The following is an 18,785-nucleotide window of genomic DNA, read 5'->3' as shown; positions in this document are numbered from 1 at the left end:
ATAAAAAGTAAACAGAAACCTAATTTTTAAGGAAGAGAATTGACCAGTCAGAACAAAACTCTATTTTGATGTTAAAAGATCCTATGAAGTGAAGCAGCCCTCAGTTAGATATGTCAACAAAGAAACAAATTAGGTTAAAACCAAAGTTAAAGCACAGACTGGTAGTAGGTGGATGGATGCTTATTGTTTTATGGATCTGGGTTACGACTACAAGTATTTTCTGCAGGATGCCACTAAATCAGATTAATTGGGATGCATAATCTGAGTTAGTGGAAGAATTGAATTAGATACCATTTTTTATTGTGGTAAAATACAGACCACATAAAATTTATCATTTTAACCATTTTAAAGTATACAATTCAGTGACAGTACATACATTCACAATGTGATGCAATCATCACCACTATCAAAGTCCAGAACCTGTTTGGTTCTCCCAAATGCAAGCCCAGTTCCTATTGAGCAGTCATTCACCATTCGTATCTCCCACCAGCCCCTGACAACAACTATTCTGCTTTCTATCTCTGTACTTGCCTACTCTGGATATTTCATGTAAATGGAATCATACAATATGTGGCTTTTGTGTTAACTTCTTCCACTTAGCATAATGTGTTTGAGGTTCATCCATGTCATGACATTTATCAGTACTTCATTTCTATTTATGATTAAATAATATTTCATTATATGGATGTACCACATTTTGTTTAGCCATTCATCCATTGATAGACACTTGTGTCCTATCTACCTTTTGGTTATTGTGTATAGTGCTATTATGAACATTCGTGTATGAATTTTTGTTTGAATACCTGTTTTCAATTCTTTTGGGTATATACCTGGAGTGGAATTGCTGGGTTATATGGTAATTCTATGTTTAATCAAACTGTTTTCCCCAACAGCAGTACCGCTTTACATTACACTTGTTAGGTTCCTGTTTTAAAAAAATTATAGTCATGCTAGTGGGTGTGAAATAGTATCTCATTGTGGTTTTGATTTGCATTTCTCTAGTAAATAATGATGTTAAGTATCTTTTCATGTGCTTGTTAGCCATTTGTGTATCTTCTTTGGAGAAATATCGATTTCTTCTTTGCCCATTTATTAATTGGGTTATTTATCTTTTTGTTGTTGAGTTTGTAAACCAGAAAAGTACCTAAGACAAATTGTCAGAAACAATTTGAAAATTTTATTTTGCCATGGTTAAGGATGCGCACCTGGGAGGCAGGTCTGTACCTTTCTCTAAAGATGATTTTGAGGACTTCAGTGTTTAAAGGGGAAAAGGTGGATATTGGGGAAAGATGAACACAATTTTAAAAGGTGTGGGAAGATAAGAGACAAATAGTTGCGTTTGAGTCTTTGATCAGTCTTTCACTGAATACACAATTTACATATGAGAGGGGATAGAGAAATGGTCACTTATGCCTTCATCTTCCTCAGTGAATCTGCATTTTTACATCAGAAGAAGCAATCAAATATGCATTTGTCTCAGGTGAGCAGAGGGATGAGTTTGAGTTTTGTCCTTTGTTCCACACCTGTGAAGATAAGCTGTCAATATACCTTGTCAGGGTAAAATTCTTAAAGCTTAAAGTTTGGGCTGATTAAATTCCCTGGCCTCAGTCACATTGCAGGGTAAATGCTGGTAGTTAACATTTGGGGGTTAAGTTATTCCACTGAATTGGCTAATAAGGAGTTAATTTAGAGTGCTACAAGTTTGCCTCTTTTTGTAATGTCTCATGCTTTACCTGGATGACTTACACCATAATTCCACAGCATTGTATACAAATAAGTCTCCGAAGCACAGAGCCATCTTTTTTTTTAAGCAATCCTCTGCTGCGTATGCCTGTAGTCTCAGATACTCAGGAGACTGAGGCAGGAAGATCACTTGAGGTTAGGAACTTGAGGCTGTAGTGCGCTATGATCATGCCTGTGTGTAGTCACCATACTTCCACCTGGGCAGTGTAGTGAGACTCTGTCTCTAAAATAAAATAAAATTTTAGTTTTAAAATCCTCTAATACATCAAAGGAGAACATAATGCTCCTTCCCCCATGATTGCACAAAAATTTACAACTTTCAAAGTGATTTTCCATATATAGTTACATTCAATTCTCTCAATAACTCTGTAAAGCAGATAGGAAAGACTCTCATTGTAGATGAAAAAAAATTGAGGTTCAGTGAGGTGAAGTGACTTGGCCAAGGCCACAGAGCCAATCCAAGATAGAGCTGGGGCTTGATCCCAGGACTCCTGACCAAATCCATAGCACTTTTCACTGAACTATGTGGCCTCTAGCAGTCATCTAACTTTGTATAACCAATGCCCAGCAATAGCAACAACAGCTAACATTTATCAAGACTTTCTTAAGTAACAGGCACTATGTTAAGCACTTTCCTTGTATAATTTTATTTAATCTTTACAACAACAAACCAAAGTATATATTACAATTATTCCCATTTTACAGACATGAAAACTGAGGCTCAAAAGGGCTAGGGAACCTGCTCAAGGTCAGACAGCCAATAAATTGTAGAGCTAGGATGTCATATTCAGGCCTATTTGGTTTCAAAGTCCATGTTCTTATTCTCTACACTAGTTAAGAAATTGAAGAGATTGTGACAGAAGGGGGAGGGGGCTGCAGGGAATATCAGAAATTCCACCTTCAAGATCTTTCAAGTTGGCAAAAATATTGACCACAACAACTTTAAGTAACACAGATTTTGAATGAAGCAGCAGCTGTGCAGGAACTCTCAGGAATGGGCACTTTGCCACACCCAGGGAGTTAAAATCCCTACAGTCATTACTGGGTCTCACACTCTGTGCCAGTACCTCTTGGTGCAGAAGTTTCCCACCAAGAACCACTTTTCCCACCAAGAATTGCTTATTCTTGTGGAGATAGACACATGCTTTTAGTTTTGACTCACATAGAACCCAACTCTCCAACATCCCAGTGTCAGTTTCAGAATGTATTTTTTCCCAGAGTGACAGCTTTATGGGCCAAATGCTTGACGAAATCTGGGCCTAAACAGCCACCTGGTAATCCCCTTATTTAAGACATTACAATCAGAGCTTTCCTTTGTCTCAAGAAGACAGTCAACCTTCTCTCTGTCCCTGCTCAAAAGGGGAAAACCCTAGCATCATACAACAGAAAAATAAATCATTAAAAAGTACTACCAAAATGTGCATTATTGACTAAACTCCTTTGCACTGGGTCTAGAAACTTGACAGAAGGGAAAAAAGAAGTGAAAATGTGTTATTATTTTCCAAAGAGAAGCTCTTATCCCAGCTAACAGCAAATAAATGTCCAGCTCTCTAACAACCAGTGCTGAAGAATCCTTTCCCCTGGCCTGAGGTCCAACCCAGGTTCCTTATCTAAGATGATTCTGGATTAGTAGGTACCAGGCCGGGCACGTCTCCCAGATGTTGAGGCACGAGAAGCCCATTTAATTCCAGATATTAATCTGAAGATGTCTGTGCTAAACTCTCTCTAAAACACAGGAGAAGAAATGAAAACATCTCAGCCGTACTTAATAATATGCATAATGGACCAAATGTTTTCCCTTATAAGTGGGAGCTAAATAATGTGTACACAGTGGACATAGAGTGTGGAAAATAAACGTCAGAGATTTGGAAGGGTGGGAGTGAGGGAGGAGGGTGAGGGATGATAAATTGCTTAATGGGCACAATGTATATTATTTGGGTGATGGTTACAGTAAAAGTAAAAGCTCAGACTTCACCTCTATGCGACATATCCATGTAACAAACTATGCTTCTACCCCTTACATTTATACAAACGAAAAAATAATATGCAGATTGGGTTCGGACAGGGTATGTCGGCTGTCAGAGTGCATGGAAGGAGAAGTAGGGTTGGAGGGGAGTGAGGATGGAAAAGTAGAGAAAGGTGTCCCACTTTCTCCACTTGTTTTTCTTTCAGAATTCTGCCAGGAAGGGATTCTATTTGCTTTTCTTGGGTAACTCATAAAATCCTGTAGTTGGCTCCTGTGGTAACTTTTTTTTTTTTTAAAGACAGTCTCGCTCTGTCGCCCAGGCTGGAATGCAGTGGCGCAATCTCAGCTCACTGCAACCTCCGCCTCCCGAGTTCAAGCAATTCTCCTGCTTCGGCCCCCCCCGAGTAGCTGGGACTACAGGTGTGCACCACCATGCCTGGCTATTTGTGTGTGTGTGTGTATTTTTAGTAGAGACGGGGTTTCACTGTGTTAGCCAGGATGGTGTCCATCTCCTGACCTTGTGATCTGCCCTCCTAGGCCTCCCAATGTGTTAGGATTACAGGCATGAGCCACCGTGTGGTAACTTTTCTAGGTTGCTGCTAACCAATAGGACTGAGGGAAAGAGGACTTAAGAAGGCCTAAGAAGAAGCCACGCTTCCCAAAAGGAGTCCATATATTTCTGACTCCTGTTCTAAGGCAACTGACAGAATTATTCCTGAACTTGCTGTACTCATATTTGAAAATGGGAGCCTTTCTCGTCATGCTAGAGGACTAGGCAGTGGTTCTCAACTTTGGCTCCTGGAAGACTCATTTGGAAACCCTGATAAAGCTCTTCTAAAGCCTTTCCTCTGATATTCTTACTCATTAGGCCTTAATATGTCCCCAAAACGTGCTTTTTCAACATTGGTTCCAGGTGATTTTGGTGCTGGGGGATTCCAGACCATACATTGAGAAATACTGCATAGACTTCCAGAGAGTGTATAGTTTATTTAACTCACTGGTGAGTTAAGGGAAGTCATAACATACACATATAATCTATACTCACATAACATACTCTAAACCTAACAACAGACATCCTCTTAAGACTGTTTTATTTATTTATTTATTTATTTATTTATTTATTTATTTATTTATTATTATTATACTTTAAGTTCTAGGGTACATGTGCACAACGTTCAGGTTTGTTACATATGTATACATGCGCCATGTTGGTGTGCTGCACCCATGAACTTGTCATTTACATTAGGTATATCTCCTAATGCTATCCCTCCCTGCTACCCTCTCCCCACGATAGGCCCCAGTGTGTGATGTTCCCCTTCCTGTGTCCAAGTGATCTCACTGTTCAATTCCCACCTATGAGTGAGAACATGCAGTGTTTGGTTTTCTGTTCTTGCGATAGTTTGCTGAGAATGATGGTTTCCAGCTGCATCCATGTCCCCACAAAGGACACGAACTCATCTTTTTTATGGCTGCATAGTATTCCATGGTGTATATGTGCCACATTTTCTTAATCCAGTCTGTCACTGATGGACATTTGGGTTGATTCCAAGTCTTTGCTATTGTGAATAGTGCTGCAATAAACATACGTGTGCATGTGTCTTTATAGCAGCATGATTTATAATCCTTTGGGTATATCCCCAGTAATGGGATGGCTGGGCCAAATGGTATTTCTAGTTCTAGATCCTTGAGGAATCGCCACACTGTTTTCCATAATGGTTGAATTAGTTTACAGTCCCACCAACAGTGTAAAAGTGTTCCTGTTTCTCCACATCCTCTCCAGCACCTGTTGTTTCCTGATTTTTTAATGATTGCCATTCTAACCAGTGTGAGATGGTATCTCATTGTGGTTTTGATTTGCATTTCTCTGATGACCAGTGATGATGAGCATTTTTTCATGTGTCTGTTGGCTGTATGAATGTCTTCTTTTGAGAAGTATCTGTTCATATCCTTTGCCCACTTTTTGATGGAGTTGTTTGTTTTTTTCTTGTAAATTTGTTTGAGTTCTTTGTAGGTTCTGGATATTAGCCCTTTGTCAGATGAGTAGATTGCAAAAATTGTTCTCCCATTCTGTAGGTTGCTTGTTCACTCTGATTGTAGTTTCTTTTGCTGTGCAGAAGCTCTTTAGTTTAATGAGATCCCATTTGTCAATTTTGGCTTTTGTTGCCGTTGCTTTTGGTGTTTTAGACATGAAGTCCTTGCCCATGCCTATGTTGTGAATGGTATTACCTAGGTTTTCTTCTAGGGTTTTTATGGTTTTAGGTCTAATATTTAAGTCTCTAATCCATCTTGAATTAATTTTCGTATAAGGAGTAAGGAAAGGATCCAGTTTCAGCTTTCTACTTATGGCTAGCCAATTTTCCCAGCACCATTTATTAAATAGGGAATCCTTTCCCCATTTCTTGTTTTTCTCAGGTTTGTCAAAGATCAGATGGCTATAGATGTGTGGTATTATTTCTGAGGGCTCTGTTCTGTTCCATTGGTCTATAGCTCTGTTTTGGTACCAGTACCATGCTGTTTTGGTTACTGTAGCCCTGTAGTATAGTTTGAAGTCAGGTAGCGTGATGCCTCCAGCTTTGTTCTTTTGGCTTAGGATTGTCTTGGCAATGTGGGGTCTTTTTTGGTTCCATATGAACTTTAAAGCAGTTTTTTCCAATTCTGTGAAGAAACTCATTGGTAGCTTGATGGGGATGGCATTGAATCTATAAATTACCTTGGGCAGTATGGCCATTTTCACAATATTGATTCTTCCTATCCATGAGCATGGTATATTCTTCCATTTGTTTGTGTCCTCTTTTATGTCACTGAGCAGTGGTTTGCAGTTGTCCTTGAAGAGGTCCTTTACATCCCTTGTAAGTTGGATTCCTAGGTATTTTATTCTCTTTGAAGCTATTGTGAATGGAAGTTCATTCATGATTTGGCTCTCTGTTTGTCTGTTACTGGTATATAAGAATGCTTGTGGTTTTTGCACATTTATTTTGTATCCTGAGAGTTTGCTGAAGTTGCTTATCAGCTTAAGGAGATTTTGGGCTGAGACAATGGGGTTTTCTAAATATACAATCATGTCATCTGCAAACAGGGACAATTTGACTTCTTCTTTTCCTAACTGAATACGCTTTATTTCTTTCTCCTGCCTGATTGCCCTAGCCAGAACTTCCAACACTATGTTGAATAGGAGTGATGAGAGAGGGCATCCCTGTCTTGTGCCAGTTTTCAAAGGGAATGCTTCCAGTTTTTGCCCATTCAGTATGATATTGGCTGTGGGTTTGTCATAAATAGCTCTTATTATTTTGAGATACATTCCATCAATACTGAATTTATTGAGAGTTTTTAGCATGAAGGGCTGTTGAATTTTGTCAAAGGCCTTTTCTGCATCTGTTGAGATAATCATATGGTTTTTGTCTTTGGTTCTGTTTATATGCTGGATTACGTTTAGTGATTTGCATATGTTGAACCAGCCTTGCATCCCAGGGATGAAGCCCACTTTCTCATGGTGGATAAGCTTTTTGATGTGCTGCTGGATTCAGTTTGCCAGTATCTTACTGAGGATTTTTGCATCGATGTTCATCAGGGATATTGGTCTAAAATTCCCTTTTTTTGTTGTGTCTCTGCCACGCTTTGGTATCAGGATGATGTTGGCCTCATAAAAGGAGTTAGGGAGGATTCCCTCTTTTTCTATTGATTGGAATAGTTTCAGAAGGAATGGTAGCAGCTCCTCCTTGTAACTCCGGTAGAATTCGGCTGTGAATCCGTCTGGTCCTGGACTTCTTTTGGTTGGTAGGCTATTAATTATTGCCTCAATTTCAGAGCCTGCTATTGGTCTATTCAGGGATTCAACTTCTTCCTGGTTTAGTCTTGGGAGAGTGTATGTGTCCAGGAAATTATCCATTTCTTCTAGGTTTTCTAGTTTATTTGCGTAGAGGTGTTTATAGTATTCTCTGATGGTAGTTTGTATTTCTGTGGGATTGGTGGTGATATCCCCTTTATCATTTTTCATTGTGTCTATTTGATTCTTCTCTCTTTTCTTCTTTATTAGTCTTGCTAGTGGTCTATCAATTTTGTTGATCTTTTCAAAAAACCAGCTCCTGGATTCATTGATTTTTTTTGGAGGGTTTTTTATGTCTCTATCTCCTTCAGTTCTGCTCTGATCTTAGTTATTTCTTGCCTTCTGCTAGCTTTTGAATGTGTTTGCTCTTGCTTCTCTAGTTCTTTTAATTGTGATGTTATGGTGTCAATTTTGGATCTTTCCAGCTTTCTCTTGTGGGCATTTAGTGCTATAAATTTCCCTCTACACACTGCTTTAAATGTGTCCCAGAGATTCTGGTATGTTGTATCTTTGTTCTCATTGGTTTCAAAGAACATCTTTATTTCTGCCTTCATTTCGTTATGTACCCAGTAGTCATTCAGGAGCAGGTTGTTCAGTTTCCATGTAGTTGAGTGGTTTTGAGTGAGTTTCTTCATCCTGAGTTCTAGTTTGATTGCACTGTGGTCTGAGAGACAGTTTGTTATAATTTCTGTTCTTGTACATTTCCTGAGGAGTGCTTTACCTCCAACTATGTGGCCAATTTTGGAATAAGTGTGATGTGGTGCTGAGAAGAATGTATATTCTGTTGATTTGGTGTGGAGAGTTCTGTAGATGTCTATTAGGTCTGTTTGGTGCAGGGCTGAGTTCAATTCCTGGATATTCTTGTTAACTTTATGTCTTGTTGATCTGTCTAATATTACAGTGGGGTGTTAAAGTCTCCCATTTTTATTGTATGAGAATCTAAGTCTCTTTGTAAGTCTCTAAGGACTTGCGTTATGAATCCGGCTGCTCCTGTATTGGGTGCATGTATATTTAGGATAGTTAGCTCTTCCTGATGAATTGATCCCTTTACCATTATGTAATGGCCTTCTTTGTCTCTTTTGATCTTTGATGGTTTAAAGCCTGTTTTATCAGAGACTAGGATTGCAATCTTTGCTTTTTTTGTCTTCCATTTGCTTGGTAGATCTTCCTCCATCCCTTTATTTTGAGCCTATGTGTGTCTCTGCATGTGAGATGGGTCTCCTGAATACAGCAAACTGATGGGTCTTGACTCTTTATCCAGTTTGCCAGTCTGTGTCTTTTAATTGGATGATTTAGTCCATTTACATTGAAGACTAATATTGTTATGTGTGAACTTGATCCTGTCATTATGATATCAGCTGGTTATTTTGCTCGTTAGTTGATGCAGTTTCTTCCTAGCATTGATGGACTTTACATTTTGGCATGTTTTTGCAATGGCTGGTACCAGTTGTTCCTTTCCATGTTTAGTGCTTCCTTCAGGATCTCTTTTAAGGCAGGCCTGGTGGTGACAAAATCTCTAAGCATTTGCTTGTCTGTAAAGGATTTTATTTCTCCTTCACATATGAAACTTAGTTTGGCTGGATATGAAATTCTGGTTTGAAAATTCTTTTCTTTAAGAATGTTGAATATTGGCCCCCACTCTCTTCTGGCTTAGAGAGTTTCTGCTGAGAGATCTGTTAGTCTGATGGGCTTCCCTTTGTGGGTAACCTGACCTTTCTCTCTGGCTGCCCTTAACATTTTTTCCTTCATTTCAACTTTGGTGAATCTGACAGTTATGTGTCTTGGAGTTGCTCTTCTCAAGGAGTATCTTTGTGGTGTTCTCTGTATTTCCTGAATTTGAATGTTGGCCTTCCTTACTATGTTGGGGACATTCTCCTGAATGATATCCTGCAGAGTGTTTTCCAACTTGGTTCCATTTTCCCAGTCACTTTCAGGCACACCAATCAGACGTAGATTTGGTCTTTTCACATAATCCCATATTTCTTGGAGGCTTTGTTCATTTCTTTTTACTCTTTTTTCTCTACACTTCTCGTCTTGCTTCATTTCATTCATTTGATCTTCAATCACTGATACTCTTTCTTCCAGTTGATTGAGTTGGTTACTGAAGCTTGTGCATTTGTCACGTAGTTCTCATGTTATGGTTTTCATCTCTATCAGTTCTTTTAAGGTCTTCTCTGCATTGATTATTCTAGTCATCCATTCATCCATTCTTTTTTCAAGGTTTTTAGTTTCTTTGCATTGGGTACATAGTTCCTCCTTTAGCTCTGAGAAGTTTGATCGACTGAAGACTTCTTCTCTCAACTCATCAAAGTCACTCTCTGTCTAGCTTTGTTCCATTGCTGGCGATGAGTTGTGTCCCTTTGGAGAGGGAGATGCGCTCTGATTTTTTGAATTTCCAGCTTTTCTGCACTACTTTTTCCCCATCTTTGTGGTTTTATCTGCCTTTGGTCTTTGATGATGGTGACATACTGATGGGGTTTTGGTGTGGGTGTCCTTTCTGTTTGTTAGTTTTCCTTCTAACAGTCAGAACCCTCAGCTGCAGGTCTGTTGGAGTTTCCTTGAGGTCCACTGCAGACCTTGTTTGCCTGGGTGTCAGCAGCAGAGGCTGCAGAAGATAGAATATTGCTGAACAGCGAGTGTACCTGTCTGATTCTTGCTTTGGAGGCTTCCTCTCAGGGGTGTACTCCACCCTGTGTGGTGTGGGGTGTCAGACTGCCCCTAGTGGGGGATGTCTCCCAGTTAGGCTACTCAAGGGTCAGGGACCCACTTGAGCAGACAGTCTGTCCGTTCTCAGATCTCAACCTCCATGCTGGGAGAACCACTCCTCTCTTCAAAGCTGTCAGACAGGGACATTTACATCTGCAGAGGTTTCTGCTGCTTTTCGTTAAGCTATGCCCTGTCCCCAGAGGTGGAGTCTACAGAGGAAGGCAGGTCTCCTTGAGCTGCGGTGGGCTACACCCAATTCGAGCTTTCCAGTGGCTTCTTTACCTACTTAAGCCTCAGCAATGGTGGGCACCCCTCTGGCAGCCTCGCTGCCACCTTGCAGTTAGATCTCAGACTGCTGTGCTAGCAATGAGGGAGGCTCCGTGGGCGTGGGACCCTCCAGTCTAGGTGTGGGATATAATCTTCTGGTGTGCCGTTTGCTAAGACCCTTGTTAAAGCGCAGTATTAGGGTGGGAGTTACCCGATTTTCCAGGTGTTGTGTGTCTCAGTTTCCCTTGGCTAGGAAAAGGGATTCCCTTCCCCGTTGTGCTTCCCAGGTGAGGCGGTGCCTCACCCTGCTTCAGCTCTTACTGGTTGGGCTGCACCCGCTTACCAGCACCAACTGTCCAATACGCCCCAGTGAGATGAACCCAGTACCTCAGTTGAAAATGCAGAAATCACCCGTCTTCTGTGTCACTCACGCTGGGAGCTGGAGGCTGGAGCTGTTCCTATTCGGCCATCTTGGGCGCCCCCCTCAAGACTGTTTTAAATCACATGTCTGAGCTTGAGCTCCATAGTCAGATGAGGAGAATGCTTGATGGTTTTGCTCTTTAATTTTTATCTCTGGTTTGAGAATGGATGTGGGTCTGTGTTTAAACTGATGTCTATAGATTCCTTAGTGAGAGTCGAGCTAACACAAAGAGATCAGTGGCTGTTATTAAGTTTGATGGACTCTTGGCTTAGGCTGTGATTAGAAACAGATAAACTCTGTCCTGCACATACCCAATCTAGAAATTGCCATATTTTTGCTGAGCATGATTTTTCTGTTACGCTATAGAATGAGTTTCACTAAAGTAAACTAAGTATCTTTAGTGTTTATACCACAAGGTTTGGGATGCCAACTGAATTGAAAGGTCTTTATGTTTATTAAATATGTGTTTACTTGCCATGTGGGCATCGTAAGTTGGCTTTCATGCAAAGCAAGTTGTATGGTGTTCTTTTAGGGTTTCCAGATTCAGAGACCTCCTTGTTTTTCTCCTTCTACCTTTGGCTGGAGCTAGTGAGGCCTCAGAAAGAATAACTAAAATAATACAGGGAACAGAGGAGCTTGCTCTGATGACATCTCAGAAAAGCAACTTCTGGTGGAAGCCTTTAACATAATCAAGTCACCAGTTCTAAAAACATGTTTTGAGCAACTACTATGTAGTGCTTGTGCAACTACTACAAGCACAGTTGGAGGTACTGTATCCCCAATACAGTAGTACATAGAACAGATAAAAACCCTTCTTCATGGAGTTTATATTGTAATGGGGGACATGGACAATAAGCAAGCTAAATAAGGAAAATGTATAGTATGTCAGACAGCGAGAAAAGTGACAGGGAGAAAAACAATGCAGGGAAGGGGAAACGAAGTGGCTCAAACATTTTAAATAGATTGGCCAGGGAAGACATCACTGAAAAGGTGCCTTTTTTTTTTTAGACAGAGTCTCTCACTTTGTTGGTCAGGCTGGAGTGCAGTGGGGTGATCTCAGCTCACTGAAAGCTCCGCCTCCCAGGTTGAAGTGATTCTCCTGCCTCAGCCTCCCAAGTAGCCGGGATTACAGGCGCCTGCCACCACACCGGCTAAGTTTTGTATTTTTTGTAGAGACGGAGTTTCACCACGTTGGCCAAGCTGATCTCAAACTCCTGACCTCAGGTGATCTGCGTACCTCAGCCTCCCGAAAGTGCTGAGATTACAGGCATGAGCCCACCACATCCAGCCATGAAAAGGTGGCTTTTGAATCAAAACCTGAAGGAAGTAGGGGAGCTAGCCACATGGACATGGGGGAAGAGCATGCCCAGCAGAGGGAACAGCAGGCACAATGGCCCTAAGGGGAGAGCATGCCTGAAGTGCTTGAAGAACAGCAGACCAGCAGTGTGTCTGCAGCAGGAAATGGCTGGTAATGTGGTCAGGGATAAAAGGAAGACAGATCATGTGAGGTTAGTGGGAGCATAGATGTTATCCTCCAGCCCCAAAAGACCAGAACTATGACACCACTCTGAAGTATGAAAGATGTTCAGAACAATAAAAGAAGAGCTTTTACTCTATACACTGATACCAAATTTATATTTCCAGTACATAACATAATCTAACTAGACGATATCAGGAAGAGGCAGTATATAAATTCATAGATGAAAGTTGCACAAAGAAATAAAGGAAATCTTGGGATCAATCCTACTTTTGTGTGATTGATCCCACAAAAGGCAACTGTACTATTTCTCTGCCTTCTCCCTGAATCCAAAGCAGAATGGTCTGCAGGATTTATCATCAGCCTGACCAATTAGCACTGTGTTAAATCCCCATGTACTGGAATGACAGTGTCATCTTCATAACCAAGGTAGTAGCTAAGATTATCATTGCATCAACATACAATGGTGGTGGGAACCATGAAGGCATGTGAAAGCTGCAAGTACCAAGGGGATCCCTGGCACTGTGCAAAACTAGCCTGAAGAGAATTTGGTGGGTAACACAAGTGGAAATTCTGTCTACTTGCTAAATTATAATATATCGTTTGCTACTAGTATCTAGCAGAGACAGTTTACCAGCTGATCTTCAAAGGGCCTTCTGCTAACAGAAATTGAAATCTTCTTAGGAATGGAAAGAGGTCTGGGGAGGCTCTTTGAGATATGGAAAATGCTATGTCCAGAAGCCCAGAGGAGACTATTTTGAAGGTCCTACAGAGGAATTCAACTAGGTGTCCCAGAACCAAATTGTATGGAGATATGGAGGCCAGCCATAATGAGGACGGGGTTACAGGCTCCATCACTATCCCACTGGAAGTTGGAGCATTCAGTTCCCGAGGGTCCTCCCATCAGTCTTGCACCCATGAATTGTCAATATAAATAAAAGGTAGTGTGCTGTCTATGAAAATGCACCTTGCAGACAGGCCCTCTTCCAACCTAATTTCCTCCCTCCACCCAACCCTCCAATATAGAAATCCCAGAGCTCTGCTGGGTTTCACTGATAACTGATTGTGCCTCTCACCCCAGCCAGATGTCCTGTTGATAAGAAGGGGATCTAGGACAAGAGAACAGGCAATCTCTCTGACTTTGCAAACTCAATTAAGTGGTTGTATTCCCATCCCAAGGACAAGGGGGTGCCCCTGAAAGTTTTCTAAGCAGAGGAGTAACCCAAACTTCTTCCTGTTTCTTGTTTTCATCTGCAAGGAAACCAGCAAAATTATGGAGCTTACCTCTAATGAATAAGCCTATTGACAGGAAATGTAAGAAAAAGGGACAGTAGTTCATGAAGGATTTCTTCTTTAGGAATTCTTCAGCCAGAAGAATATCCAACTTTTGAGACCAATAACAGCATACGGATTGACTCGTCTATTTTCTCCCACCTTCTCCAGAGCTTCTCTGAGTTATCATCCGGACCTGATTGCTCACAGTCCTTGACTGCATTTGCCACGCTTGCCTCTACCAGCAGCACCCAGCTGCCCATTGGTTTTAGCACCCCAGCCACCACCGAGGGCTGTTTGGATTCTTCAGCTGCTCGCCACAAGATGACTTTAAATCCCCGCAAACAAAAGAAGAACCTTCAAGTGATTGTAAGTCCTTCAAGAGACAGGGCACTAAACTCCTGTATAAGAAAAGATGAGTTCCAACCTTTGCAAACTACTACTAGGGAAATAGTATGGTGTAGGAGACTCATGCCCTAAGTAAGCTTGGCAAGGTCAAGGGTGCTGTCCTGAGCTTGACACCCGCAGAGGGGTGAGCAAGCTTGCATCTATTGGGTGTGGTTTCCTATCCATGTGGAACTCATATTAGAAGGGACTAAAATGAAGCAGAAACAGTGAATGATTTAAACCCCCATAAACTGCTTATTGGGTTAACATCTGGGAGTTCACTCAGCCCTATTTGTAGAGAATATTCAACCCTAGCCCAGATTAGGATTCTTTCAGTTATTAATCAGATGAGACCCATGAGTTACAAATTGCAGCACTATTCCACTTATTTGGAGGTCAAACTTTCAGCAACCCTAAACATACAGAACTTAGTTGTTAACCCATCCAAAGATCTCCAAATAGATGCCACATGACTTTCTAGGAAGCAGATCTACTGTGTTAAAAACATGGCCACAGATCAGACTCAGACCTGACAGCAAAGAGAAGTGACAGCTGATAGCAGAGAGAACGACGGAAATAATCTGGGGCCCTTTAATATAGGGGCTCAAGAACTTTGCCCACCTCAATATGTCCTTCAGGGTCACACTATATCATAGTCCAATGTAATAGATCATTTCGTTATTTGTCCAAGTCATCTAGAAAAAGTAGATTATTTTCCGTGATCCCCGTTTAAAAAGATAGAGAAATAATGCTTTTGGAAAAGGCTTTTAGTAAAAGTTAAGGATTAGGGCCAGGTGTAATGGCTCATGCCTGTAATCCCAGCACTTTGGGAGGCCAAGGTGGGTGGATCACCTGAGGTCGGGAGTGCGAGACCAGCCTGACCAACATGGAGAAACCCCATCTCTACTAAAAATACAAAATTAGCCAGGTGTGGTGGCGCATGCCTGTAATCCCAGCTACTCAGGAGGCTGAGGCAGGAGAATCACTTCAACCTGGGAGGCGGAGGTTGTGGTGAGCCAAGATCACGCCATTGCACTATAGCCTGAACAACAAGAGCGAAGTTCCGTTTTTGTTTTGTTTTGTTTTGTTTGTTTGTTTGTTTGTTTTTAAAGTTAAGGATTAAAAAGTGTTAGTGTTTAGTGTTTAAAAGGATGTATCAGTTGGCTATAAAACTCACTTTGATAAAAAACTGAATTCGCCAGTGATTCTGGGCTGAAGGGAAGAGACTGTAAATCAGAGGTGAAGAGACTAAAATATTGTATAGTACAAACATTTTACAGGGAAGGGCGTTAAAGCACAAATAATTTCAGATACTTACCCAAAGTCAAACACCCAGGTGGTGGCAGAGCTAGGGCCAGAATTCAGTCTTCTGACTTCCAGCTCAGCACTTTTTTCATCCCACCATCTTGCCTCTAGCTTAGGCATCTCAATTTCACTTTAGGTTGTAGAAAAAATACGAGTTGAAAGAACAGGTGGAGGAGCAGAGGGGCAGAGGGAAGCCCTCTGGTGGCCTTGAGAGTACCTTCTTAGTTTGGTGTCAAAGAAGGGGTGACCAATTACGAGGTGCCAAACCCTATACATGCATTATGCCCTGAATACCTCACAATAAACCTGGGAGATGGGGAAGGTTGGCTGAGGGAAGCAGTATGACCCTTCTAACTTTCTTCTTTCTGTATAGCCTAGTTGAGAAAAAGCCTGGGCATTACCCTCTGAGAAGGCCAGAACATCCGCTTCTTCCCTGTGACTCTCTCCCTGTCATGTGGATGAATATAAAAAAGATCCAGGATCATTTATGACACAGGGACTACTACCACTTTCTCCCTGCTCTGTAATTTCTTAGATCTGCAAGTCCCACAGGAGGTTTCTCCTGGTCTCTTATTTATCGATGTAGACACAGTGATTCAGAGAATAACTTGCCCAAGGTCACACAGCAAGTAAATGATGAAGAGATTTTGAATCCAGCCCAATCTGACTACATTTTCTCAAAAATAAATTATTATGAGCTGTGTCTGTTTGCACAGGTACTTTGAGTGGGAGTGTAAAGAGTTGTATGTTTGTCTTTACATGTATGACATAAAGGCTTACACTAAGCAAATTCCGGACACTGTTCAGTGCAGTGCTACACTGACATTTCCAGAGCTGTATTGTAATCATCAGAAAACCTTGTTTATGCTAAACCAACTTCAGCCCATCCAGTGTAAGGGCTGAACCTTTCAGCTTTTTCTCCTTTCCCTCCCAACAAAACCCCAATTCTTTTTCTTCTTTTGATCTGGAAAGAGATAATTCATGCTTTCATTAAATTCCCTGAAAAGAAGCCAAAATGGATTTGAATTTAGCTCACAGGTCTGGTGAAGCAAATCTGAGAATCCCAATATGGCCGAGGGCATGACTGTTGTCAGACCCAACAACCCCATTTTCAGATTCGTGACCTTCCAATGTGGTTCAGTCATTTCCAGGGTATTTTAGAGAGATCCCTGCAGTGTGTCACTCAGACATTAGAAACTCCAAAACTGGATGAACCACTTACAATAGGTAAAATGATCCCCAAGGATCTCTTGGTGGAAACAATTCCATTAAGAAATCCCTGGAAATATCTCCATTGAAATAACGTCCATCTTTAATGGTATTGTTACACGCCCAGCATCAAGAACTATTTTTCCTGATGCTTTTTCTTTGGCAACCATGCAGAAGTGGTTGGAAAGCACTTCAGTAGGATTCAAGCTCTTTCTTTTCCTGTTTCAGGTGGAACCAAAGCAGGAGGAGCCAAACCTTCCATTGGTTTCTGAAGAAGAAAAGAGTATAACCAAACCAAAAGAAACCAACCAAAAGAAGCTGGGAACGGACAGTGCAGGTTAGCATATCTTCACCCTCACTCAGAAACATGTATGACAGACTTCATTACACAGTGCTACGTTGATAGGAGCTGTACCCAAGAATTACCTAAGACTGCTGCCCTTGGTCTTCAGAGAGCTTTCAATTTTATATGCAGAAAATGTGGTCCAGGCTTCTCCATCTAAACTGCCAAAGTAATACAATTGCCACTTGTGTGGGGTTCAGGTAAAGGATCATACCTGGATTCTTATTTTATCTAAATGAATTTCCAACAAGAGAGGTGTTTTGTTTGTGAATTTGTTTCATCCTCTCTGAGGCTAACGTACATGCTGAGTTCCTCAGTGAGCCCAGATACGGGAGGACAGTCACTGATTTCCCTTCAGCATTCTTCCTCAGCAAAAGAACCAGAAAGGAATAACATAATTGGCCAAAAAATCATTTTTTAAAAGTTGCCTTTCTCTTCCTGTAGAGAGAAAATGACTTTCTTAATGATGATACTATTGCCCACATCCATGGACAAAGAGGGGTTATGCAGCTGCAGACAGATGTCCTTGGCAGCCAACACCTATTAAATCGCCAAACAACAAATATCACCAGAGTGAAAATCTCTCTGTATGTTTATGCGTGTGCATATGTTGATGCTGGCTCCAGCTGATGGCAAGCTGATTTCAAGCAATATTTGATAAAAAATCCAGTTCCTCAAATTAAGTTGAACAGTTATGTTACGTTTTTGCCACAAAAGATTTCACATGTGGGTTCAAAGACAGGATATTCCTAAACACATTGTCCCATGAAAACTAAGAAAACCACAAAACTCTCCAGAAAAAAAAAAAGAAAGAAAAAGGAAGATTAGATGAGTACTTTAAAAAAAATCTTTTTGAGCTTTATTTTTATTTATTTATTTACTTATTTTTTTGAGATGGAGTCTCACTCTGTCACCCAAGCTGGAGTGCAGTGGTGCGATCTCAGCTCACTGCAACCTCCGCCTCCCTGGTTCAAGCAATTCTCCTGACTCAGTCTCCCTAGTAGCTGGGACTACAGGCACCCGTCACCACACCTGGTTAATTTTTTTGTATTTTTAGTAGAGACGGGGTTTCACCGTGTTAGCCAGGATGATCTCGATCTCCTGACCTCGTGATCCACCTGCCTCGGCCTCCCAAAGTGCTGGGATTACAGGCGTGAGCCACTGCACCCAGCCTTTGAGCTTTATTTTTTAATAGTTGTCTCTTTTACACACAGAGGATAGAACTGAGTCAGTATCCATGGGGGCAGATACTTTAGTTGATTTTCCATATCATGGAAGTTGTTTGGAGCACAGTCAGCTATTCTCAGCGCTGTATGCTGGATATGAAACTACCAGATGGAGCTAGGGATGCAGCAGATAGTGAGGGAAGAAAGGCAGCGAGGGGCCCTTCCATCTGGGGATCAAAGAGAGTTCCTTAGAACTAGAAGAAAGGAGAGGAGTAATCTGTACGACTACTACCTTGTGCTTGACCTGAAGCCTGTGGACCAATGCAATTGTTAAGGCATTCCAAGAATTTCTTTGCATGTATATTACATATGATTGGTTTAAAAATGTTTTCATTTCAATAGCTTTGGGGGTACAAGTGGTTTTTGGTTACATGGATAAATTGTATAGTGGTGAAGTCTAGGATTTTAGTGCACCTGTCACTCGAGTAATGTACGTTGTATACATTATGTAGTTTTTCATCCCTCACCCCCTCCTACCCTTCCCACTTTCTGAGTCTCCAGTGTCCATTATACCATTCTGTATGCCTTTGCATACCCATAGCTTAGCTCCCATTTATAAGGGAGAACATGTGGTATTTGGTTTTCAATTCCTGGGTTACTTCACTTAGAATATTGGCCTCCAGTTTCATCCAAGTTGCTA

At 41.2% G+C, this 18,785-nt stretch overlaps 1 protein-coding gene across 2 annotated transcripts in view; it reads left to right on the top strand.

Annotated features, from left to right (window-relative positions):
- The window catches only part of KIAA1210, an 80,460-nt gene that overhangs the window by 48,655 nt on the left and 13,020 nt on the right, over positions 1–18,785 (top strand). For both annotated transcript variants that reach the window (XM_028841932.2, XM_015128082.3), the window contains exons 7-8: positions 13,847–14,044; positions 16,805–16,913. In XM_028841932.2, the coding sequence (XP_028697765.1) occupies positions 13,847–14,044; positions 16,805–16,913 (307 nt within the window). The remainder of the gene's footprint in view (positions 1–13,846; positions 14,045–16,804; positions 16,914–18,785) is intronic.

Source organism: Macaca mulatta, chromosome X, assembly GCF_049350105.2.
Source record: "Macaca mulatta isolate MMU2019108-1 chromosome X, T2T-MMU8v2.0, whole genome shotgun sequence".
Lineage (NCBI taxonomy): Eukaryota > Metazoa > Chordata > Mammalia > Primates > Cercopithecidae > Macaca > Macaca mulatta.
The sequence above is the reverse complement of the archived record's forward strand: the minus strand, read 5'-3'. Positions and strand labels throughout refer to the sequence as shown.